This window comes from Papilio xuthus, unplaced genomic scaffold (assembly GCF_000836235.2).
Source record: "Papilio xuthus unplaced genomic scaffold, Pxut_1.1 DF827542.1, whole genome shotgun sequence".
Taxonomy (NCBI): Eukaryota; Metazoa; Arthropoda; class Insecta; order Lepidoptera; family Papilionidae; genus Papilio; species Papilio xuthus.
In genome coordinates, this window is record NW_013531107.1 from 1,912,481 (window position 1) to 1,938,495 (window position 26,015).

The following is a 26,015-nucleotide window of genomic DNA, read 5'->3' on the forward strand; positions in this document are numbered from 1 at the left end:
AATAGTGAAATGTATTTTGCTTACGATCTGCTCTATTCTTGTAGTAGAACCACGTAGTTATTACAAAATTTAATTAAGACTTAATCATAGTACTAATACGAATGTCAATTAAATAAGAGAATGAATATATTAAAAAAGAACTTTGTATTTAAAACATAAATACTAAATAAAATAAATCATACTAACTTCTCATTGATTAGTGTGATCCTTCCTTCTTATTTCTTAATGCATCTTGGTTATTGACACTTCAATTAAGAGATCTCAACAATTAATCATATTAATTAAACGTTTCTAGCTTAAAATTGATGGGTTACGACTAGTCACGATATTAAAACTACCGTCCGTAAAATCTTTGAATAACTTGACAAGTCATTCTGGCAATTAAGTCTAATATAGCGATGAGTGTTGCAAATAAAAAAAATCTGGCGATCTTCCACAAAGTCTACGTAATCATAACGCTGTATTAAATAATAGTTGATGTAGACACATTTAAATTTTTCAAACAAAAGAAGTTATATACATTTAAAATGAACGTAAAACAAATTTTAAATGTCTCTAATCTGTGATTGACGTTTTAATTGATTGTGTTCCGATGTAAAGAGCATCTGTTACTCTGGTAATTGAATTGTGAGCCCCGGACCCACGCGTTCGTCAACCACGTTTTCGTTTCGGCGACTGATCGGCCAATTACGATGGCTGCTTTGAAATTCACTTTGTCCGTTAGAGAACTTTCACTACAAATCCCATCGATATTGCCCTCTACCTCTTGTTAAGAAACTTAGTAATGTATTGTACATGAATTTAATATAACAACTACAAACAAATCTTTCAATTAATTATTAGTAGTATTATTCTTATAAAAGACTAGGTGTCGCCCACCTCTCCATTCACGCGGTATTAAAAAAAACATAATTAGTAGCCTATGCCTATGCGCATAGTGTGCGTCCCGGAGGCCTAATTTAGTCCTCTTTCCCTTCCCACTCTTTTTCTTATGAGGAAAAGATGGGAAGTGGAAGTGGACTTTCCGGATGAGAGGATGCATGGAAAGGGAAAATATTTTCTTTCTGTGCATCCTCTCCTCCGTCGATTAAAGGTAGGTAACGCATATGCAATTGCGTATGTCTATGGGCAACGGTCACTTCGCTATTTTAGCGATTTCAGGTGGCCGCTCGCTCGTTTGTAACCTTATGATATAAAAAAAATGTATTCTTCCAGACCATGTTCCACATCTATGCCAAATTTTAGCGAGATCGATATACAACCGATCTAGTGTTACTTTCAAACAAAAATCCATCTATCCATACAAACATTCACATTTATAATATCAGTAAGATAGGGGAAAATAAGAGGCTCAAAGATATTATCTCTCGATGCAGGAAAACTTTTTAATAATAGTAATGTATTTATCACGGATTTTACAATAATTAAAAGTGTCATTTTTATTCTTTGAATTGATTGTTTTAGTAGTTAAAGGTAACAATTAATAGTTTCATCAATTTTGAACGCATGATATACCAAACGGTGGGTTTCTACTGCAGAAATATCAATTAACGATATAATGCCATCTCGCTTAATATCTTTGAAGAAACTGAGATAAAATGAGGTCGTTTTCGCAGTGGAACCCCACGATTGTGTTAATTACCTGCAACCAGACCTGATCTATAATACGACAATTATCAGCATAATATGTATTTGTGATTTCGATTCGATCCTCAGTCGCATTTTTATCATATTTATAGACTGTCGTATAGTGACATGTGGATTGGTATTTTGTGAAGTACGGAAACTGATCATGGAATATCTAATAAGCTTAGGAATTATATTAAGTTTAATTTGTGGTGGTGCTTTCCAAGGTATAGTAGTGATTTGTGCTTAAATTTGACATTTTTTTTATTAATTAGCCTATGTGCCCTTCTAGGTATTATTTACAATTAAAAATAGCCTATGTCCTCTTCTAGACTATTACATATGTATGCCAAATTTCATTGAGATCCGTTCAGCCGTTCTGGAGATCCCTTCAAACAAACATCCACCCATCCATCCATCTTAACATTCGCATTTATATTAGTAAGATTCAATTTTTAAAAACTTAATCAGTTAAAAGTTGTTAATAAAAAATACTTTTTTAAGAAATGTTATTTTTTTATAATCTTTTCCAGAGAATTGTTCGCAATGTGTACGTACAGACAATTGTCCACATTTTAACAATATGCAGATAAATGAACAACGCAAATGGCTGCATTTATTCCCTTGCCACCAATCTTTTAATCGTGATTTTTATGAATCTACCACTGAGTTTGGAAGATATTATGTAATTATATGCTATTATTTTTTACATATTAATTAAAGTAATCAAACTAAGAGTATTATTAATTGTCAACAAAACTCATCGTCTTATTAAATTGTATTATTATTGCGAAATTCGGTAAAAGGTCAAAAAGCAAACTAGTTTTAATGCACTAACTAAAAACCGGTCTAAAAATAATTTATATCATGACTCGAAGTATCTTCGTACCAGTTTTGGGTCCTTACAAATAAATCCAACTTTTTGTTTAGTCCATAGTAAAATAATTTATCGATAATATCGGTATGGAAACCATTTGCATATAATATTTGAATGCTCATTTTCAAATTATATCATACAATTACAGATATATAGACAAATTTTGTAACACACGTAGAATAAGTCCTAATTTTTACTATATTTTAGATATGTTGTTCTGGCGAACACGCTTGGAGCATTATACATGAACATAAGTACCACGATAAAAACATCATGCCAGACAATTTCGCTTACCTGGGAAGAAAAATCTTCGAAAATGAAAATAACAATATAAATACATTTGCCAAATTGATACAATCCCCGTTCTTACCGAACCAACGAAGACCAGCCGTGGTTAACCAGTATCCTTGTACAAATTCTGCATGTATCAATCAACCAGGCTCAAACAATAAAGGAATCTCTCCGCCACAGTTCGTACAAGGTCCGAGACCTGGTAGGCCAGGTGGGATTTTAGGTGGCGTGTCAAAAACCCTACCACAACAATGTCAAGCTTCTAATTTCCCTCCTAATCCTAATACCGGTTGCTGTGGAGTGGACACATTTGGAACAAATGGGGTAACTGGTAAGTAGTTGAATAAATTCATAAGTGTGATTTTTGGATATTAGGTCGTTACTTCGTAGAATAAATAAAATATTTATTTCTTACAGATGCACAAACCGTTGTTGCTGCGATGTCTAATTTACCTTTGGCTAATAACCGTAGATTTAGAAGACAATCTGATAACGATAAAGTTGAGATAGATTTGGATAATCGTATTGCAGGTATGGTAGATAATCTACAACGATAGTAAGATTAGGGCATCATGAACAAATTCAATATACAGTGTTATATTTACCAGGCGGTGCTGAAACCGAACTCAACCAGTTTCCATGGACAATACTCCTAAGAGCATCTTTCGACTTCGGCGTCAACGTAACAAATTTCGATTGCGGTGGAAGCATTATTAGTTCTCGGTACATACTAACCGCAGCCCATTGCGTTGTCACAGATGGCGCCACACTCACGAAGTAAGTTACTTGGGAAGCAAATCATTATACAATATTCACATTTATATGATATATTTTGTAAATAGCATCATATTTGATGAGGAGCACTAAACAAAGTCCTACGAGTTGCTGGCGAAATCAGGTAAAGAAGTGTCTGAAGCTCCAAGTCTTAGAACTAAGGTGACGTCGGACCAGCACTGACCACTGACAATTGGTCGTTCAACGACTTTTGTTGGTAGATGTTACACATCTGATGATGATCATCAATATTACACAAAATAAAGACAGTTATATTTAAATGTTCCAGTGTTGACATATACATGGCAGAATACGATAAGCGCACTTTCCCGATGGACTGTAGACTGAGTGCCAACGGTCAGAAGTCATGCATCACTAACGTGGTAGTCAAAGCAGAGAAGGTCATCCCTCACAGCGGGTTCAATAGTAAAACCCTCCAAAATGATATTGCTCTGATACGACTTCGTGAATATGCTCCTTACACTGGTAAGTATATTACAACAGCCTTTTTTGTCTTAAAGACGTCATTTCTAATAAATTTCATTAAAACACTTACCTCTTTTTCCTTTCTAATATAGTAATTAACTCTTAAAATCTTACCATCATCGTCCACTTTCAAATCAAGAAAATATAAACGTTGTAATCTGAAAAACGAAATCCTATCAATCAAGCTCTTTTCATTTGAATTTTTTTTACTAATCAAGCCTTCGATTCTTTTAAGCGATTGTTTCACTAGATCCAATTAAGCACAGACTAAGACACTATGAAGCTCAATTTTATAACAGGGATTTCTGCATGAGGCTGAATTTTTTTATATAGTAAATGCTTTCTTTTATATTTGTAATATTTTATAGGTTCACTTTGTTGTCCGTCTGTCTGTCTGTCAAGACCTTATTTTATTAATTTAAATGTCATTTTACATTCAATTTCAGAATTTATACGACCAATATGCTTACCACCAATCAACATAAACAGCCAAGCATTTTTTGACCTACCCTTGCCAGTCGCTGGCTGGGGCCGTAATGGACAGTTCGCAACAGATGTCAAGCAATCGACAATCCTGAACCTGGTACCTCGTAATAACTGTCTCGTATACTATCCATATCTTCAGGCGTCTCATATGTGCGCAATGGGTAAGACAGGAGAAGATACATGCAAAGGTGATTCAGGAGGCCCATTAATGATGCTATACGGTGGAAAGTATTACGTAGTTGGCGTCGTCAGTGGGAAAAGATCAGATGTACCTTGTGGAACGGCTGTACCATCGTTGTATACAAATGTATTTGTATATTCAGAATGGATACTGAGTAATATGGAATAAGTAATTAATAAATCGTAATTAAATTTGTCTAATTTTAAAAAAAATCTACTATCAGTTGCTTTATTGCTTTAATAGTTAGAATGTCTTTATTCTAAAGCGTTTTAATAATTAAAATCATTGATTTTAGTGTAAAAAAAAATAAAAACTACAAAAAATCATTTTGCTTTATTTCATGCTGACAAGATTAAGAAAACAATGATAACTAAAATAACGAGACAGACATAGGGGGAATTTTTCTAAAACACGACAATCGTTTTACCCTCTGCAACAACGGTATCTTTATTCTATTTGAGGAAAGCTAATAAATTTCTTAATTAACCATTGGTGCATAGTTTCTGGAACGGGCAGTTTTAATAAATTGTAATAAAACATATATCTCCAAGATTCAACTTTGTACAATTCTTTAGGATTTTCATCATTAAGAGCTCTAAAAAATGTTTCCATTATATTTTCATCGTTCATAGAATCGAATTTTGTACCGTTCGCTGCTGAACCGAGATAGTTGCATAGTGTCTTGATTTTCTTCTCATAAAGTACTCTCTGTTCTTCAGACAGATGTTCCACCATGTCCTCACCTTGGCTGATTTGATATGATAAAAGATTACTGGAATTAACGAATCCACCTGTAATAAAAAAAAAACAGTTAAGAATCAAACTTCAAATTTGCGAAGCTGAGCACTTGAGTAACCCAATCGATGATAATATTTTGAACATTTCTGAAACTGAATTGCAAATTTTATAATACAAACAAAACACACATCACATCATACTTAAAACATGGCATCCTTCTTATTCTCTTCAAAAAAGACAGAGAGAGGCGGTTTGTACTCGCATTGCATAATTGCCTACCTGGTATGAACGCAAGGGCGTGTAATCCATGTTGCCGTTGTTCGAGCCGCAAGCTTCGAGTCCAAGCTAGCAAGCCCGCTTTACTAGCACTGTAGGGACCAAAGCCAGGTAGCGGTTGTAGTCCGCAGTGGCTTGCCACATTGATTATGCGAGGATTTATTGACCTCTAAAACAATTAACTAAACTTAAGTCTTCCTACACAAACTGGGCATGTTACAGATTGAAAATTAAATTGAAAATTAAAAGCTTAAGTTTAGTATGTTTCCATTTAACATTTTGATATTTTAATAGTTATTATGTAGAATAGAAAAAAAACCTCCAGAAAAAAACCTAGCTTTTTTTCCTCCATCTCTTTTAACTTTCCTCCTCAGTCTAATTATAGTCAAAGGGGTACTTATCAATTCTATTCCCTGGAGTCTAGCTTATTTATATAAAATGTCAGCCACCGTACGACCTAAATAAAATTAATTATAACAAGAACAATAGACGTTCGAAATTATTAACGTAATCCGATCGTTTTTAATTACCTATCTAACAGGATCGTGCTTGAACACAATATTGTAATTTCAAATTTCAAACTGTTCTTATATTCATTGAAAACGGTGTTAAAAGGTTTGTTTCAAGTTATAATATCTAATTACAAATGTACTTAATGAAAGATATAATAGGAAATCTATCGGAGAACATATTGACAATCAACAAGCATTTTTATGTTGTGTACATGTATAAAACTAAAAGAAATCAAGTGAATTAGGAACGTCTTAGCTATGATATTCGGTAAACTCTTTGACATCGCATGATAATGTCGATAATAAAAAAAAACTGCTTACAAATGCTTTTGAAGAATGAAAATGCAAGCGTATGTAGCAACTATTTGAAACTTGACTCCATATGCCAATGGAGCAATGAGGAAATAAATTAATTGCAATTATTTATTCTTTAGTGATTTACACTGATAATTAATTTAGTACGAAGTACGAACGAACTAGCGATCCGCCCCGATTTGCCTAGAAACAGAGGTTTGCCTGTATAACTTATTTATACCTATAATTTTAAAGATAATTTTAATAAAATCTCGCCAAAACAGAATCGACGAAAGTAAATTCTGTTCTGTTTCTTGTTTATGGCTCTCCCTCAACGAAAGTAAATTTTTGCATGACAATAGTTAAAAATAGTCTACTTACATTTGTTGCAGTTTTTCTGAGTTCTGGCAGAAACGCTGACACAACTCTCATAGCTCCCAGTAGATTGACATTTATTGTATTCTCGATTATTTTCGGAGTTTGCCACTCATAATCACCAATTGTCATCACCCCAGCATTGTTAACCACGGCATATAATTCTAAAAGCATATAATCTTTTTTTAGAAAAAAACATTTACTGTTGGGAAGAACACTATGGCAACACTAGCCTTATTAAAATGTTAATGTCAATGTTTATGTCCCCTCACTAATCATCCTGACACTTGACTTTGTAAAGAGAGCACACCATTCGCGCCAAATGATTCTAATAATATGTAAAACTACATAGGTATTATTTAGTGCCCATTTTTATACACGTCAAAGTCTTAAAACAATATATTTCAAACATAATTATGATGGTAATAGTTGAAAAAGTACTTACCACAATTTGGATGATCTTTCATAACAGCTTGTACATAATCTCGAAATCCGATCACACTATCAGTTTTAGTCACATCTAGTGGGTATGGATGTGCGCATAGATTTTTCAATGCACGTGACGCATCTGTGTCCATGCCTTGGAACATACCCGCAAATGTTAGCAAACCCTCACGGGCTGAGCGCGCTGCTATAGCCCATCCAAGGCCGCTGTCGCAGCCAGTTATCGCTACAGCTTTGGTCCATGACATTGTTTAATCCTGCAAAGTTTATAAAATAAGCTTAAAACATAAACATGAATTGTCTGTATATTAACACCATTCCGTTTACTGCTAGACAGTAGTTACAAGTGACAATTAAACTACAAGTAAAAAAAGAAAAACATTAATAAATATATTAAAAACAGAACACCTACAATCATAGGCAATTTTTTTCCAGACATATTTAAAAATGGAACACTTACCGTATTTACGTACCGTGAAGGTTTGTAGCAATAAGTATTTATTATTTTATGAATAAAAAGTGTTTCTATGGACAAGGCCGTAATGGTACTGACCCGTGTGCGGAGTATCCCAGCTTGGAACATAAAACGGGTATCAGATATCGTTGCATATGTATACGGAATATCATGTTTGAATTATTCTCGCCCTCAACTACGGTCAATATAATTCAGCATCACAAAAATGCGCATTATTTTGTAACCAAATATTTTTACCTGAGTTCGCTTGGAATGTGTATTGATGCCATATTTTTAAATACCTACCTACGAGCACCAGGAGATTTTGACGAACCATATCTTGTTAACAAAAATGTAATATTTTGTATATAACTTATGTTTGGAAAAATTCGTCATCCGCCGAAATTGATATCAAGTACCAACCATCATATAAATAATATGTCAAATAATTCAACAAAGAGACGTCAATAAAAGAGAATCATTTCAGCACGAATACCCAACTGAGAGATTAGATCTATTGAACGGAAACAATCTTGTATTTCTGCTTGACTTCACCCGGAATCGAATCCATTTGACTAGAAATGTGGCGTATAACACCATAGTGATGGTTCCACCCTTTAAAGCTTATAAAAAAACAACAATTATCTATAAACTCACGCAATCTACCAATACATTAGCTAAATATGTAGATATATTTCACTGTAGCTACTTAACAATTATTAAATAATCCCCTAAAAAAATCGCAAAAAAAAATAAAAATCTATAATTAAACAAGTTATATTGAAAATTATACGTTTCAATTATGACTTTCGAGCCCTGTGTTAAAAAATAATATTCATTTATCTTGCATAAATATTGAAAGCATTTTAAAACGTTTTCCATCTGAAATTGAAATGTGAAACGAATCCTTCCACATTTCAGTTCTGCATCGCAACCGACCACGATTAACAAATAATAAATTATTCAACGAATTTAATAATTAACAATGTACGTAATATAATTGGCTTGCTTCAAAAATATTGCATTCATATAAATTTTCACAATATTGAGGTTTTTACCGGGAGAAATTAAAAACATATTAATAGAAATAAGTCGCCTTATCTAGTGGGCATGTCATAATTCCTCAATACGCGACAATAACAATCGAATCATCAATTAGTATAATATTTTATCCTATCCAAATCCAAAAAAAGCAGATTCAAGAAGCCGATAAAGATTCGGAACCATAGCCATTTCACTTTTGTTTAGTTAACAACCCAATAATTGTTACTGGCCAAATTGAAAATAGTCGGATAGTTTGAAATGAAAAAAAATGTTTTGATGTTAATTTGTTGTTTGTAAATCTTTTTAATGGGGCGACAGAACTGTCCAACTCCGATAGTACGCTGTCCCTCGCAGCGGGACGTGCGTTAATTGTGGCGCGACTCGGATACGTCGCCCTCCTGTTTTATTTGTTACATTGATTTTACATAAATTTACTCACAGCTGTGTTATAGTCTCCCATAGATTTTAATTTAAAATCCTATATGGAAAAGTGTTTAAAATTTTCATAAATATAATTGTTATATGTTTTTTAGATGTTACATCCATTTTCTTGAAAGCTCTTACCGAGACTTTACTTCTAAAGTAACCAAACGATTAGTGGCTTAAATGTTAGTTTATTTTTCCTAAATATAAACGAAACGTTGTTTAGAAGAAATAAAAATAGAGAAAACTCACAGAAGAGTTAAAATTTGAATAAAATAGCGTCTCATATAATTTTTCACCATTTTGTCCGTCTTTGTATACAAGTTTGATATTTAATAATTAATAAAACCATATATTTTATATTTTTATTAAAAAAAAAAACTACGGCGCTGATAGTAGCGAAAATGTCGTTAACTATCCTAGTACACAATCAGACATAAGCACCCTCATACTAGCAAACATTATTACCACGACGGAGTCAAGGGAGGGCAGATTTCCCGCGAGAGCACTTTTCTGTAAAAACGTACATAGGTCTGTTGACCGTGGTATAAAATGAGAGTTGAATGTAATATTAATTGTAATGTCTATAAATAGGTATGTACAATACAAAAAAATAAGACATGTATGTATGTTAAAATGTCGCATTTAATTATTTCCAAAAACCTATGAAAAATATGTCAAAAAATGTTTAAGCATTAATCAAAAAGTTACTTCGGCTGATATGTGAATACTGGATTGTGTTTTAAACTACACTAGCGGTTTCTGAAGTCCATAACAGTAAGATTTGTAGAGTTCAGAGGCAAAGACGTTAAAAAAAGTCTTTATTTGTCTATGGTAATTTTCTGTAATTGTTGGTGGTTGGGTTGTCGTTTGTCACTAGTTTTGGCGACAACGAAACGAAACGGTTAAATTGCTTTTATTTGTCAACTAGCTAATCATACATTCCATGATCAAAGACCTGAAGGTTTGCGTAATGTGGAAAATGAAAAGACGACCAATGATTCCTATTTTAATTAAGGTTGAATTCAACTAGTTAAATGAAAAAGGTCAACGATTGAAGCGACGAAGCAAGATCAACGGAATTAGTTGAATCAATTTTATACTCTGCCCATCACTATTTGTGACTGTCTGGACAACTTATATTGTCTATGGTTTTAAAAAACATTGAAACTGAAAAAAGCAATCACATTTTCTTTGCAAAGTCTACATTATAAAAGCGAGGTTCCTAGTTGTTCTATTTAATGAGATATTCAATCACATTTTGGTACTACCGAAAAACCGAACAAATAATCTGTAATAGTGAACATGGAAGTTCAATATGGACCGAACGCAATTGACGTGCCGGTAAAAAAATAACCGTCTATGTTTAATGTTTTTCAAAATATTGATAGAAATATCAAAATAAAGAAATCTTGCTAGGAGATGAACCACATTTATCAACATTGTTTCAGGATCTTTTGTATAAATTGCAACGCAAGATCAAGGTTTTCAACACCAGCAATTCTTTACCAAATCGAGGCTATAATTTAGTCGCAAGCTGTAGTAAATATGGCATTGTTTTTGTTCTTGCACCTAATTCAATATTATCAGGTAATTTGACCAACATATGATTTTAGTAATTCTAATTCATAATTTATGATTTTACCTGTCATGTTATGTAAATAAATGGGCAAATAGATGGCCTTACATTGTGTGAAAAGGCTAACTTCCAACATTTGCTACACTCGATATCATATACAATCATCATTGGCAAGAATAGTATAAAAATATAAACAAATAAATTTTACCGACTAAAATAAGGCAATTGGGATGAAGCATTTCTACTGGGAATCGTTGTTAAGATTATTCTTAATTCAAATTTACACTTTTACAGTTTATTACTTAAAGGATCTAATAAACAAGGAGTGTGAGCCACAACATGTATCATTGAAGCTTCAAACAGAACCAAGTCATATAGCTGTAAATTGTGACCAAGAATGGTTAGCTGTCATAAGCAAAACTATGCTCTTTGTGTATAAGACTATTGATTTTCAAAATCCAGTAAGTTTCTTTAAAATATTTTTATTGTAACAGTGCATGTTAACCTCCAAAAATACACACTACTAGGATACTACTCGGACATAACTCAATTTTTCTTGGATTTTTCTTGAAAAAAAAGGAGTGCTGTTCTTTATTTATCAAAAAAAAAAAAGTTTTGTGAGAGCAATGTCTTTTTAACCCTTATTAGCCTAGAGTTTCAATTTTGATACCAATCTTTTAAACCGAATGTTCACATTACTATTAGTTTTTTTATAGGTTGACTGTACCTATTTTACTGTTGTATAATATTCTTTCCAACGAAATGACAAAAAAAAACCAAATTTCATTATTGTTTTATTTTATCAAGCAAACACAGTAATATTAAAAATAAATCACTTTTGTATGTAAATCAGGCTACTAAGGGTTAAAAGATATTTTTTTCAAAGGGTATCTGTACTAAGGAGTCGGTGGCTCAGAGGTCAAGCACTTGACTTGCAATCTGCAGGTCCTGGGTTCAAATCCCGCCATGTACCAATGTGTTTTTCGATTTCTGATTTACATATGTACATTTATCCGACATTCTTACGGTGAAGGAAAACATCGTGATGCAACCTGCACATATCTGAGAAGAAATTCAAAGATATGTGTGAAGTCAACCAACCCGCACTTGGCCAGCGTGGTTGACTATGGCCTAGTCACCCCTAACTTAGGGTAGGCTCCGAGCCCCTCGGTGGGGACGTGTAGTGAGCTGATGACGATCTGTACTTGTAAAATATTAATTGATTCTTTCTTTTTATCTTATTCTTTCCTTTCAGAATACATCACCATCATTCTCAATTAAATTGGATATCAATCCAGCTACTTTTGTCTCGGCTGTACAGTGGAATCCTTGTATCACAGATACTATAGCCATAGCATTCTTTGATGGAACTTTACTTGTCAGTCAGGTCACTACTATGCAAGTCAAAAAAATGCAATCCAATGTCAGGTAGGGTTTATATTATGCTAAGAAAACATTTGATTATGATATCAAGTAACATGGAAAGAAAAAGGCCAATAATTAAATTATCAATGAAATGAGATTGACAGTCCTCATCATATTAATCCTCTTTATGGTATTAGTTAAAATGACAAATTGATTATCCTGACCAAAACCATAGATTATAAACAATGTGAAATTGGTTGAAAAATTTGATTATGATTAACAGATTTGAACTTTATTCTCTAAATTAACAGATGCATTTGCTGGAGTCCGAAAGGCAAACAACTTGTTACTGGTAATAATGATGGCACACTGTGTCAGTATAAACCAGATCTATCACCGATGAAGATGGTGCCAGCACCAAACCTATTTGATGGAGCTGCAATTGAAGTTCTAGCTATACATTGGATAGCAACATATCAATTTCTAGTTGTATACAAAAATGCAACAAATAATGTAAGACCAGGTAATAGAGTCTGGTCTGTTTCTGTTCTAGGTGTAATTTAAGAATGAAATACTATCTTACTTCTTACTAATATTATAAATGCGAAAGTATGGATGGTTGGATGGATGGATGTTTGTTACAAGGTATCTTCAGAACAACTCAACGGGTTTGAGAATTTGAAATATGGCACAGATGTATAACATCTGAAAGAATACATAAGCTATTAATTATTGGATTTAGAAAAATGGGAATAAATCTAATTGGTACATTTCTTTACAGCTGTAACAATTGTGAATACACCAAAGGGTGGTCAGCCATCTTGTCTTAATTTTGAAGATATTTGCTACAGTTTGGGCTCAAATAGACCATGGTATTATTACCTGTATGGATTAACACAATGGTAATATATTTGTATCTTACTAATATTATACATTTGAATGCATGGATGGATGTTTGTTTAGAAAGTATCTTCAGAACCGCTGCATGGATCTTGCTGAAATTTTTCATAGATGTAGGACATAGCCTATATATACTATTATATTAAGTTATGACTATGAATTAAGATTTTTTTACGCGCAGACGGAGTCGTTGGTGACAGCTAGTATCTAATAAATATATAATTATTAATGTAACAAAATGTTTTCTTATATATACCTTCAAATTGTTTTCTAGGAATATGGTACTGGCGTCATCATCTAATAGTTCAGAGATAGCAACTTTGGCTTCACTTGATGGCTGTAGCTGGAGGCAATGGTGTCAGGTAATTTAATATATAATCAACTAGAATGTACACAAATGTAAAAAGGAAAAAAATATTTGTTAAAAATGATCTCAAAAATTAATGACCGATTTAAGCAATTTTGTAACTATTATAATGTATAACATCCCTCAATACTACAAAACCTTTTAGTTTTGAAATTAAAGAAAAATATCAACTGTTAATTTTACTTTTTCCAGATTGATGAAGCAAGGCCTGAATTACCTTTGACAGATGGAAACCAAGATAACTATCCAGTTGGCATATGTGTTGATACTTGCTCTATACATCAGTTGCCATGGGGTTAGTTTTTTGTACATAATATGTTTTATACATGTATTTTGGCAGTGGAAATTCACTCTTTACATACGTGTATTTTAGGTGAGAACGAAACGCTACCACCGATGCCAATACTCCATGTGTTATCACAAACTGGAATGTTGTCTATTTTCAATATAATCAACTTAAAGAAAGATGCTGCAATGTTTTGTACTCCACCTCAGCAAATTACATTACCCGCTAATGTTATGACAAGGTATGTAAGATATAAAATATTAATAAAAAAATAATTAAACATCATATCATCTCTTATAGGACCAGGGATTCATGATCAAGAACTGACAATATGTTTATATAGAGATTTTTGTCTCGGAAACCAATGGTTCTGCAAAGATACACTAATTTTCTTTATAACATGCTAAGAATATTAAGCATATTTTATGAAATTCTATCCGTCCACTAAGTGCAGGCTATAATGCTTGTCCTTACAAGTTTTTAATTAATTTTTTTTTCAGTTCTATTCCTGATGATGTTCCACAGTCGGTAACAGTTACATCCTCGGCTCCTGTTAGTCAACCTGTGGTATGTTTTTTATTTATATCTTAACACTGCATATGTAAAATAACTATATTACACTTAATATACTATAAGTCTTCTTTTTAAGGTAAAATTTTAGAATATTAGCCAAGGTAATATAAGCAGTTTCACTTTTTATTTAGCGCTATTGACATATTTCTTCATAATGTTACATCTCAAGGCAATAATTTATGTATACTTCTTTTTTAATATGTGTACAAATATATTTACAGTCACAACCAGTCCAACAAGTCCAGGCACCAACACCCGTCCAGCCCGCACCAGTAACCAGTCAGCCGGGAAAGTCGTTTGCAGACTTCCTTCTAGCACGACAACAGTTGATACAGGAAGCTCAAGCTATTCCGGGATTTTCTTCTGGTATAATTTATCTGATAATTTTAATATGAAAGCAATAAAATTATTAAAAACAACTGTTAAGAAATAAATGTTTATTTACTTTTATATATCTACTAAAAACCGATATCTATCATTCGGTCACAATAAATATGTCAGTAAAATTAAATATTTTTACAGCCGTTCCTCCTAAGATTCCTGAAATAAAGCCGATAGAGACAAAACCACAACCACCTGCTCCACAGAACATTGTTACTTCGGTAAATATAAAACATTCTAAATAAAGCTTATATTTATAATAAAAAATGTTAATTAATCAATGCAAAGCATATAATAAGTCGGATCTAATTATCAATAACTAAATATTCGGTTAAAAGTAAATAATTTGCCTATATTTTGTATTATATATATTCTGATATACTTAAATTTAATTCGTTTTTTTCCATTCTTTTACAGACTCCTAAACCAACAAAAGTAGAAGTGTCTGAAGCCCAGTCACCCATACAACAGACACAAGAGATGAATGCGGCACTCAAAAGTGAACAGGAGAGAGTAAACAAGTTGAAAGTCAATGAGGAACTGATGAATATGTTGATACGGGAAGTAAATGACTTTCAAATGGAATTATACAAGTTTCAAGTGAAGACCAGAGATGCTCATATAAAGGTACTAGCAGTTGCCAGCGCCTCCGGCTGTGTAGAATTAAATAAAATACTTAATTAGTAGTCTAAATGTTCTAGGCTATGTTCTACATCTATGCTAAGTTTCAATGAAATCCATGCAGCGGTACTGGAGATATCTGCTAATAAACAATCTTCCATACATCCATTGTCATTTATTGTATCAGTAAGATGTAGGGGTCCTTCTGTTTGTCTTAAGGACATCATGCGCTGCATTCCAACAAAATGTATAAAAAATCTGGTCGGTGTCACATCAGCGCCGAGCCTAGCCGAGCCAAAAGAGATGATGCTCTACAAACTGCAACCAAAATTTTATTATTTTCAAAAAATCTATTTGGAATGTTCATGGCGGCGTATTTTCACCTTAACTAATAATTTTAAAATTTAGTCCTAAAGACACATTTAAATTTTAGTTGCAACAAGAGATACAATCAATGGGTTCCAATATCAACATCAAATCTCAAGACGTGATACAGTTGAAGAAAGACAGCGCTGTCAACGAGATCCGAGAAACTGTTATAATGTTGAAGTTGGATCTTGTACGAGTCTGTGCTGCGGTAGCTGAAGCTAGAACACACGCGGAGTAAGTTAAATCATTTGAAATATTATATAAAACACAGCCTTTTAATATTTCGGTCAAATTCTTTCTTGTGAATTATTTTTTTTATTGTACTATCGGAGAATCAGGCGGTTGTTCAACATAAAAGCGACAGTCGTTTGCACGTTGCGTAAGCACTGAAACTACGACGGCCAAAAAATCCCAATAGTACCCAACCTTTACATGTGTCTGTACGAAAAAAAGTTGCTGATGGGTGTACGACCAATTTACTTTTACTATTATGACCTCTTTTGTGCAATTCACTGCTATCTAATTGTTTTTTACAAGGACTGTGTTTGTGACAGACTGTACATTTTAATACAAACTTGTGCAAACTCAATGATAAGAAAATGAAAATATCACAAATATTATCTGCTAGCTTTGAGCCTTACATTACATAGGTGGATATTTATTACACAGCTGAGGAATATTAGGGAGAGTTTTTATAATCTGTCTAGAATCTTTAACTTTAAGTATAACATACCTACATTATTTTCCCTTTATTTATGTTTACATTTAATATTTTGTATAGGACAAGGCAAATGCAAGAATGGAGTCAAGCGGATCCCCTCACAATGAAGCGAGTGTCTCAGATCAAGAAGCTTGCGTACTACGTACAAACTCAGTTAGACCAAGCTCACAAAGCACTCGACCATAAATGGAATGAAATGACTTCAAAGTCGCAATACGAAAGGTAGTGAATCACTCATTCTTTTTCAATCATTATGGTTTTTATAGCGTCAGTGCCGATAAAAAAATAGCCTATGTAAATAGGCCCAGCCGTTTCGGAGATTACCCAGACCAAACGTAGATATTCAGACATGCAGAAAGATAAAAAATTTAATAATTGGCTTTTGGTTAAAACACCGCATCGTTATGAGTACCAAATATGATTTATATGTAGATTCCATCTAAACTTTACTTTTGATTCATGAAGTTGTTTTCACCATTCAATAAGAAGCAATGTTATTATGGCATATTGAACTAACATCATGCAATACTTTCATCATTTCTTAACAAAAACTTTGTAAATATATTTGTTCTATAACTTAATTTTATTTCTTAGAATGGCCTTTTTATATTAATATTATATTTCAGACCGGGAGAGCGCATGATTCGACCGATACTGGACGATATATACCAACCACTTGTAAAACAACAAGAAATACTGACACGACAAAAGGCGGTACTCAAAATGTTGCGAAATACTCTAAAAGAATGTGGAGATGTTGCACCAATGAAAACAACATCCATTTTGAGAAGCACTCCATTTAGAAACAAAGCGTAAGTATATATTCAATTTAACATATCCATCTAGGGAGAAGAGGGAGGGAGGGATTTTTTTGTGATTTGAAATTTAACATATTAAATGTGAATATAATAATTAAAAAATGGATTGGATTCAATCCGCGAACAAAATGTTTTGCGAATTTATCCATTAAAGTCAATTTCTTTATAACATTATCTAACGAACGGGGACGCACAGTAAGAGGAAATAATTTCTAACTTTTTCTTTCTATCGAATAAATGTACAAACAAATTCAGTAGTCTATAGGCAGGCGGTCACTTCGCTCTTTTTGCTAATTTATGTGGCTCTTTGCTCGTTTTCTTTACAAAAAAATACATTAGGAGACTTAAATTATTTATTTATTTATTTATTAAGACAAGCCAACAGCATACATATAAAATAGCAACATACATATAATTATTGCAGAGATCCCATCTCTAAAGTGACAAAAAGTATTCACAATATGAGTTTGGAGCCGGACCAAGAAAGAGGAGAACAGATGATGTCAAATCAGAAGCTTGATGCACTTAGAGATATGCTGTCAAATCACAAAACTGTCAAGATTAAACCTGTCAATATCGAGCTGGGAGAGAAGTTGATGGAAATGAGAATAAAGTATGAAAATAGTGTGAAAGAAAGGAAAGCAATGTTGGAAAAACAAAAGCAAGAAGCACAAACTTTTAAAATAAAGCAGGGGATAAAATCTGGTAAGTAAACAATATGTTGGATTTTTAAGTTAATTTAATTCAATATAAATAATTAAAATATGTAAAAATAATTTTCAGATGTATCTGGAAAGCGGGAACGAGAAGTAATAAAAACTGAAGCAAAGAATGAAACTGCAAAGTCTTCATTAATAAATGTGCCCTCATACAAACCTTTCAGTAATGTACATACATACAAACCAGCAATGGGTAGTGTCACAAGAACACTATTTACTGACGGTAAGATTTATAATAAACTAGCTGTCGCCCGTGACACCGTCCGCTCGGAATTAAAGAAATAACATAGTATGCTTTGTGTTCTTCCAGACTATGTTCAATATGTATGCCAAATTTTATTGAGATCCATTCAGCCGTTCTGGAGATACATTCAATCAAACATTCATCCATCCGTCCATTTATCTATGTATTCATCCATACATCCATCCGCATTTATAAATTAACCCTTAATTCGACGAAATTCTTTGTAGCAAAAAACTTTTTTTTTTAGTAAAGTCATACGTAATTTTCTCTAAACTAGTTCAGTAGATTTTTTTTAATTAGTTGTTCGTCACACTGGACACCATCGAATTAAGGGTTAATAATCTTAACTTTATAAATATGACTTTTGTGTATAGTTAAACCTGGGTATGTAGTAACTTATTTATTAAAAAAAAACTAGGAGTCGCCCGCGACTTTGTCAGCGCAGACTTAAAAAAAAATAGCTTATAATATGCCCGATTGCATCAGTTACCTTTCCACTCCGGACATTACCAGGTTAAACGCGATTTTGCGGACAGACATACAGACAAACAAAATTTTTAATAATTGGTTTTTTGGTATCACCAATGCAAATATATCATGTGTACAATTCTTTTTCTGATATTACATATAGATAATCCAATTTTATGAATACTTCCAGAACCGAAACAGGAACCAGTAAAGTTCCAACTCAGTCAACAAAAACCGAAAGTTCCAGTCCAAGCGAGCACGCCGGAACAAGCGCACTATCCACATGTGATGACTATCACCAGCTCCACACTAAATATGCTCAAAGACATGCTACAGAACAAATCTCAAGCTAGTGCTGAAGCTCAAAATGATGCCAACTCGTTTATGGGACAACCTATATGCAAACCCACTGGCTTTAACTGTATGTATTTACAATGAATTGTTTTTATTTCCTGAATTGCTTTAATCTTATAGCTAATCTTACTAATGTTACTTCGAATGTTTGTACGGATGGATGAATGTTTGTTTGAAGGTATCTCAGGAACGGCTCAACAGATCTTGATGAAATTTGGCGCAGATGTAGAACATAGTCTACTCATTTAGTTTTTTTTTTAATTCCGCGTGGACGGAATCGCGGGCGACAGCTGGTTTTCAATAAACTGATATAATTTATTCGATTTTTTTTTCACAAAAGAATGGCTTATATCACAAAAAAATATATTTTCAGTGTCCAAAACAGCTACGTCGGTAGCAGCTAACATTGATGAAATCGAAAAAATGCGTAATAAATTGCAATTACCAACATCAGCAGCTGTTTCCAAATTAAAATTACTTAATACTAACATTAAATCTAGCGAGACTGGCGAAGCTGAACTAAATACTAACAAACCTCTTGTAGAGAAAACTGTCACTAATGTATTTACCTTAAAACCAACTGCTTCAGCAGCTGCGAAAGTCCTTAATGTACCGGATATTGTAAAAACCAGCAACCAAACAGCAACAAAAGTAGAAGCAAAGACGAAAGAGGAAGTGAAAGATAAAGAAAAATTGACAAAACTAAAAGAAAATGTTCCTGAAAAAGAAAACAAAAAGGTACTAAATGTGTCCCTAAAAGTGGGTGATGACAAGACAAATGAAGCAAAATCATTTGATTTATCTAATAACCCAAGGGCTGTTTTCTCTTTACCGTCATCATTGCAAAGTAAGTATATTTTTTAATTATATGTCAACATGTTACCGAAAGTTTTCACTTATAATAATTTTAATTTTTTTTTAGTTTCAAAATTACAAACGGCCTCGACGACACAGGCTACTTCAGTATTTCAATCGCCAATGACGTCATCAACAGCCACAAAAGAATCAACACAAATCAAAACATCCGAACCGGTTGCCACACCACTCCCGTCTACGATATTCGGTGCAGCATATACAGCGGAGAAACAGAATTCTGTCAGCAAGCCAACATCTCCAACCGGATCTATATTTGGAACTAGCATATTTGGAACATCCACCGCTACTACAACACCTTCGAGTGCAAAGTCTATTTTCGGTAGTGCTGTATTGTCAACTACATTCCCCGCATCTACGTCTGCATCCGTAACGGAACCGAAAACAACTCCAGATTCTACGACAAATACAACTAAAGCCCAGGCACCAACACAAATCACTCCACCTACTGCCACTTCTGCCGAAACCACTACTATCACTAAAACCCAATCAGAAGTCAGTACTGTCGACACAACTGTAACACAGAGTTCATTGACTCCATCAACGACGGCGCCTGTTCTCACAGCCACGTCTGCAAGTGCACCCACAACTACACAAAGTACATTGAGTACCACCACAACCGCTCCAAGTTCACCCACCACCACACAACAATCAATTTTTGGTGATGTCACAACTCAATCGTCTATCTTCGGAAAATCGACGCCTTCTACACAAGCATCGATATTCGGATCCACCACAGAAACGACTCAATTTGATTCCGCAGCCCCCACTACAACACAAGCTTCGATATTTGGTACTCCCACGGCAACAACTCAAGCTACCATATTTGGATCACCAGCTGCTACAACTCAAGCTTCCATATTCGGATCACCCGCTACAACAACTCAACCTTCCTCATTTGGAGGTACCACAACAACAACACAAGGCTCTATATTTGGAACTCCCGCGACAACAACTCAAGCTTCGATATTCGGGTCTCCGACTTCAACGACACAAGCTTCAGTATTGGGAACTTCTACAACCACAACACCAGCTTCAGTATTTGGTACTTCTACAGCAACCACGCAAGCGTCAGTATTTGGTACTCCCACAACAACAACACAAGCTTCTGTATTTGGAACGCCCACAACAACAACGCAAGCTTCACTGTTTGGAACTTCGACTGCAACGACACAAGGTTCGATATTTGGAAGTCCCACTGCAACAACTCAAGCTTCAGTATTTGGAACTTCCACAACAACAACTCAAGCTTCTGTATTTGGTACTCCAACTGCAACAATACAAGCTTCTGTATTTGGAACTCCAACAGCAACAACACAAGGTTCAATATTTGGAACTCCAACTGCGACGACGCAGGCTTCAATATTTGGAAGTCCCACCACCACAACACAAGGTTGCATATTCGGAACAACAACAACACAGTCTTCGTCATTGTTCGGGGGCGGTGAAGGCAATTTATTTGCAGCAGCCACTATATCGACAACAAGCGCGGCAACTCCGGCAACTGGAGGAAATGTTTTCGGAGGGAGGTGAGAATAAAAACTTCCGATTTGAGTTTTATAAATTTGTATTATGCAATCGTTCGCGTATGCTTTGTTTAAGTCAAAAAATCGCAATTATTCGGAATATTTTTTTTTTATTTTTTCATCATTTTGGTAAAAGCAAAAGAAAGGGGAGTAATTTATAAAATATTTCTTCATTAGTTCCGGTTCAATCTTTGGCGGAGGTAATACAAATGTATTTGGAGGCAAAACAACATTTGGTCAATCCAATCAATCAGCGGCGTCCATATTCGGAGCAGCGAATGCATCTCTCAAACAGGATAGTACTTCAAATAACTTCTGGGGCAGCGGCAATACTAGTGGAAGTGGATTTGGATCTTCTGGGTTTGGTAAGTTATTGATTAAATAATTATTAGAATTGTTTTTAAATAATAAGATGAACTAGCTGTCGCCCACGACTCTGTTCACACGAGATTTAAAAATAAAATTAGTAGTCTTGTGTTCTTCCAGATGTTCTACATCTGTGCCAAACTTCACCAAGGTCCACGGAGTTGTTCCGTTGATATCTTCTAACAATCATTCAATCATCGCGTTTATAATATTAGTAAGATAAGTGTACCGAAATTATAGGTTTCAAATATGCAATTTTAATTTTAGAAAATTGTACATCTCCAGAGTTTTATTCTATTTTTACTCTTAGGTGTTCTTATCTCCTGGTATAATTTACAATTTAAAATATGTTCACTGTTTCAATTCATTTTTTACATTTTTTTAAATATTACAAAAAATTATAAAACTGTCAACCGATATCATCAATAGAATGCAATAATTAGGAAATGGCGACATGTATTGTTTATTTGTACCAGGTCAACAAGCAACGACTCAGGCATCCATATTTGGTAGTAGCGGAGGCAGTTTTAGTACTCCGGCCACCGGCCAGACATTGGGCAGTCCTCAACCTGGTGCCTTTGGAGAAGCAAAGTCTGTTTTTGGTACTCCTCAACAACAAACTGGTAAGTTGAACAAGCTCATCTCAGTTATAGTTTTTTTACCCTGTTACTGTGGGGGGGAGACAGGGTTATTTTGGGTTTTACCTATAAACACTAGCAGGCACCGGGACCTCAACATTTAAGTTATAAGTTAACCTATCCTGTTCCTACCAGTGAATCAATTACATGGCAACCTTTCTTATTTTTTCGCTATGTAATAATTATAAATATTGTATTTTTAGCGCCAGGTTTTGGTGGTTCACCGGTATTCGGTTCGAAACCAGCTTTTGGACAATCTGCAAGGTAAGATTTTTACGATTTTGATACACGTTCTACGTTTCTCACGTTATTTATGTTCAATATGTCATATTGATTCTATTTTTTTGTTAGTTTCGGTTCGTCAGCTAGTTTCGGAGGATTTGGTGGGTTGAATAAAAGCCCTACTGGAGGTTTCGGAGCGCCGGCGACTTTTGGTGGAGCCCCCGCATTCGGAGCTCCTGCCTTTGGTGGCACTTCCCCAGGGAAAGTATTCGGAGGCGCAGCTCCAACTCCGGGTAAGTTATTGTTAGACTCGTTGGGGTCAGATATTTGGAAATTAATAAGCAACATAGATTTTAAAGTGTAAAATTAAGTGGTAATTTTTTTGCTTTGTTCAAATTTAAACGCGACTTTTGGTGTAACGTGGTAGTATATATAGATATAGTGGTATATCACCGCTACAAACCGCTACCATCAGGGTCAAAATGGCGAAAATCAAACATGCACAAAATACTATATGATATAGCCAGTCCATTTATAAAAGTCAGTGATTGAAACAGATAATTTGAATATGTAATGCTAAACTTTAATTCATAGGATTTGGTTCACCAACACAATCAAATTCAACATTCGAAGCGTTAGCGAGTCAGAACACGATGACTTTCGGTAACTTGGCCCAACAGTCTGCTCAGCAGAACCAGCCGCAGCCCAGCTTCAATACGTAAGTTGTACATTTATATCAATACTAGCTATCACCCGCGACTCCGTCTGCGCGAATTAAAAACAAACTTAATATGTAGTCTATGTGTTCTTTCAGACTATATTCTAAACCTGTGCCAAATTTCATCAGGATTTGTTGAGTCGTTCCTGAGAGACCTTCTAACAATCATCCGTCCATCCATCCAAACCTTCTTCTTTCTTTAATTCCATCTCATCCCATCGTTTTAGAATAATTATGCCAAGGTCTAAGCTGTCTTTAAATTTCTTCAGAGACATGTGCAGGTTGCATCACGATGTTTTCCTTCACTTTATGAAAGTCGGATAAATGTAATATAATATTTGAATCGAAAAACATATTAGTACATAGTGTGGTTCGAACCCAGGACCTGCAGATTACAAGTCAAGTGCTTAACCTCTGAGCCACCGACGCTCTCATCAAATGGCCTTTTTTTTTTAAGAGGGGGAATGCGTTACGTATACCGGGTGCCTCGGGGAAAGCCACTCCGGTTATGTGGGACTCTCTCCACATCCCTAAGGGGACAAGGAGCCTACCCACTAAACCCCCTCTGGTTCCCTCGACTCACTGTTTACCGGGGTGTGGGCACTCATCAAATGGCCTAAACAATGTTGTCTGTGCAGGTCACCATCATTCACTGGTTGGCGCGGTTGATGATTGTACTACAAGGGGCGTGCGACAAGGAAGTCAAAGTAACTATTTTGTATTTTTTTAACATGATGCCAGTGACTATGTCGACCCAGAGACGTTAAGTGCTCACGTAAGCAAACCCTTAGCGTAGAACAAATCCTGAATTTACACTTAGAATCGACGTTGGTAATCATAAAATAATTATTAATGATGTACATTTAAACTGTCATATAGTGACGTCATTAATTAAAGTCTTAAATAACTAATATTCTATCCTTCTTATAGATAAAAAGGTTTAGTAATTATAATTTTCAATGTATACTTTTAGTGTATAAATAATTAAATCTTATTCGCATCATGTAAGAATATTTTGACATCTTTATCATTGCATACTCGTGTGCATATTTAACATAATATAATGAACATTTTAATGTTTTCGTGAGCTAATTAAGCTATTGACATAAGTTGTTTGAAAAGTTTATTGAAAGTTGATTAAAAGTAAAGGAGAAAACAAAAAAAATAGTATTATTTTCTAACCTATAACGTGTAATGAATTCCGGTAAATTATTCATAAATATAGTGTAAGTTACTTGGTGATAGAATAATTTCCTAGTAGATGAAATCATTTTGAAATTAGACCAATAGATTTTAATTAAAAATGTAAGAAAGGAGTTTTTTAGTTCGTGTTCTATCAACTTCTTTTTCAACTTTATTCTTTTCACACTCAAATATGTAAATTCAATCATAAAAATCCGCGTCCTAATAATAACTATGAATTGTCCATCCAGGGCCGGTGTTAGAGTACTACTGGACTGGACAAAAAAGAGGCACCATAGGTGTGCGAATTACACAAAATAAAATATTAAAGTTAAACCCCCCCCCCCTCCTCTCGCCTAGATAAAAAAGTAGGTATCATAAAAATCTCATCCAGTTGGTTATAACGAAGTAAAACCCCAGCTGAGGCTCCTAAGAGCGCCTTGGAGCCTAGTTATTCTACAACGAGGTTTAGACTACACGCCATCTGCGCCCGGTCATTTCAAGCCTGGTTAAGCTATAAATGCCTGTTCAAGGCAACTATTCAGTTATATATAAAAATAGTAAAGCTAATACTGACTCCATCTCTTCATTCATTCTTGTTGAATAAGAAAATGTAAAGTGTAACTAAGGAAATATATTATTTCATTAGACTGGGGTCGATCGAGGTTTTTTTAAAAAGTTGTCTCGTTACGAAGCCCGATCGGATGTGAACCCGCTCGCTGGCTACGTTTGTTAGCGAGTTATCTGTAATGAGTCCGACAAAAAGTTCGCACAAAAACTTGGACCATTGCTTAACTTTAACATCTCTCGCCCCCGTTCGTTCCCTAATGAGCATTCGAAGGAATTATCGCACTGGGAAAGTAAGAGTTTGTCTTTCCTGAATGAATTTAGCAAATCTTTGTGCTGAAAAAAAGGGTTAGCTGTTGTGTTCTTGAAATTTGTTTTCTTTTTTATGTAAATATGTACTGTGTATAAAAAATAGTATTCGGATTAATCGACTTTACTAACCGGTGACTTCTGAGCCAGTATAAAAAATGTCGTCAATGTTTTAAACGTGCCTAGTGGTCTCAAAAACCCAGGGAGAGTCAGACTATCAGTCAAAAATGTTCTTCAAGTGTACTTCTACTAGGCTTCCAAATTACATTATTACATAGGAGAGTTTTAAATTGTTCAAACTGCTTTGTGCCATTATTTGCGATCCCGAAATAATCACCGAAGAAGGCAGTGTCTAAACTAGTAAAAAGTTTTGTCTTACAAAGCTATTATATAAAAGAGTAATTTTAAGCTATCATAATATAAAATAACTATACAAGTATTTGTACTATGTATTCTAAATAATATCTACAATAATCTGATTTAAAATAACACAATGAATCTAAGATTTATTGTGAACATAAATACAATTTGTGATATGGCACAGCTTTGTTTTATTACCCTTTGTATT

At 34.2% G+C, this 26,015-nt stretch overlaps 3 protein-coding genes across 6 annotated transcripts; 2 read left to right on the forward strand and 1 right to left on the reverse strand.

Annotated features, from left to right (window-relative positions):
• Positions 1–1,693: 1,693 nt before the first annotated feature.
• On the forward strand, positions 1,694–4,937 carry LOC106119155 (serine protease easter). The gene is made up of 7 exons (XM_013314049.1): positions 1,694–1,853; positions 2,160–2,311; positions 2,711–3,125; positions 3,212–3,325; positions 3,403–3,571; positions 3,858–4,054; positions 4,501–4,937. Exons 1-7 carry the CDS (start codon positions 1,793–1,795, stop codon positions 4,887–4,889), a joined length of 1,497 nt encoding a protein of 498 aa, XP_013169503.1. The 5' UTR covers positions 1,694–1,792; the 3' UTR covers positions 4,890–4,937.
• An 88-nt stretch (positions 4,938–5,025) lies between these two features.
• sro (SDR family oxidoreductase shroud) lies at positions 5,026–8,220 on the reverse strand. Of its 2 annotated transcripts, none has more exons than XM_013314051.1 (5): positions 7,834–8,220; positions 7,362–7,617; positions 6,923–7,080; positions 5,739–5,904; positions 5,026–5,512 (listed from the first exon to the last, which is right to left on the reverse strand). In XM_013314051.1, the coding sequence occupies exons 2-5, from the start codon at positions 7,606–7,608 to the stop codon at positions 5,169–5,171; spliced, it is 915 nt and encodes a 304-aa protein (XP_013169505.1). In that variant the 5' UTR covers positions 7,609–7,617; positions 7,834–8,220; the 3' UTR covers positions 5,026–5,168. The 2 variants fall into 2 exon arrangements, with proteins under 2 accessions (XP_013169505.1, XP_013169504.1); XM_013314050.1 differs by having other exon boundaries at positions 7,821–8,219.
• Positions 8,221–10,414: 2,194 nt separating this feature from the next.
• On the forward strand, positions 10,415–24,931 carry LOC106119014 (nuclear pore complex protein Nup214). 3 transcript variants are annotated; one of them, XM_013313842.1, is made up of 27 exons: positions 10,415–10,625; positions 10,733–10,871; positions 11,155–11,321; positions 12,116–12,288; positions 12,537–12,748; positions 13,007–13,127; positions 13,400–13,487; positions 13,685–13,787; positions 13,866–14,019; positions 14,279–14,345; positions 14,573–14,717; positions 14,874–14,953; positions 15,150–15,359; positions 15,787–15,956; positions 16,504–16,665; positions 17,070–17,255; positions 17,686–17,966; positions 18,045–18,203; positions 18,883–19,113; positions 19,420–19,893; positions 19,969–21,448; positions 21,623–21,810; positions 22,288–22,434; positions 22,653–22,713; positions 22,801–22,964; positions 23,266–23,389; positions 24,028–24,931. In XM_013313842.1, the coding sequence occupies exons 1-27, from the start codon at positions 10,587–10,589 to the stop codon at positions 24,056–24,058; spliced, it is 5,556 nt and encodes a 1,851-aa protein (XP_013169296.1). In that variant the 5' UTR covers positions 10,415–10,586; the 3' UTR covers positions 24,059–24,931. The 3 variants fall into 3 exon arrangements, with proteins under 3 accessions (XP_013169296.1, XP_013169297.1, XP_013169298.1); XM_013313843.1 differs by having other exon boundaries at positions 19,636–19,893; XM_013313844.1 differs by having other exon boundaries at positions 19,639–19,893.
• Positions 24,932–26,015: the final 1,084 nt, after the last annotated feature.

Excerpts from the sequence above, each read along its gene's own strand:
- LOC106119014 (XM_013313842.1), top strand. The coding sequence starts at position 10,587 with ATGGAAGTTCAATATGGACCGAACGCAATTGACGTGCCG. Across the intron at positions 14,346-14,572 it reads CTCCTGTTAGTCAACCTGTG|TCACAACCAGTCCAACAAGT; the intron begins GTATGTTTTTTA and ends ATATATTTACAG. Across the intron at positions 21,811-22,287 it reads ATTTGGATCTTCTGGGTTTG|GTCAACAAGCAACGACTCAG; the intron begins GTAAGTTATTGA and ends TATTTGTACCAG.
- sro (XM_013314051.1), bottom strand. The coding sequence starts at position 7,608 with ATGTCATGGACCAAAGCTGTAGCGATAACTGGCTGCGACAGCGGCCTT. Across the intron at positions 7,081-7,361 it reads GAAAGATCATCCAAATTGTG|AATTATATGCCGTGGTTAAC; the intron begins GTAAGTACTTTT and ends ATATGCTTTTAG. Across the intron at positions 5,905-6,922 it reads TCAGAAAAACTGCAACAAAT|AGGTCAATAAATCCTCGCAT; the intron begins GTAAGTAGACTA and ends TAATTGTTTTAG.
- LOC106119155 (XM_013314049.1), top strand. The coding sequence starts at position 1,793 with ATGGAATATCTAATAAGCTTAGGAATTATATTAAGTTTAATTTGTGGT. Across the intron at positions 2,312-2,710 it reads CTGAGTTTGGAAGATATTAT|ATATGTTGTTCTGGCGAACA; the intron begins GTAATTATATGC and ends ACTATATTTTAG. Across the intron at positions 3,326-3,402 it reads TTTGGATAATCGTATTGCAG|GCGGTGCTGAAACCGAACTC; the intron begins GTATGGTAGATA and ends TATATTTACCAG.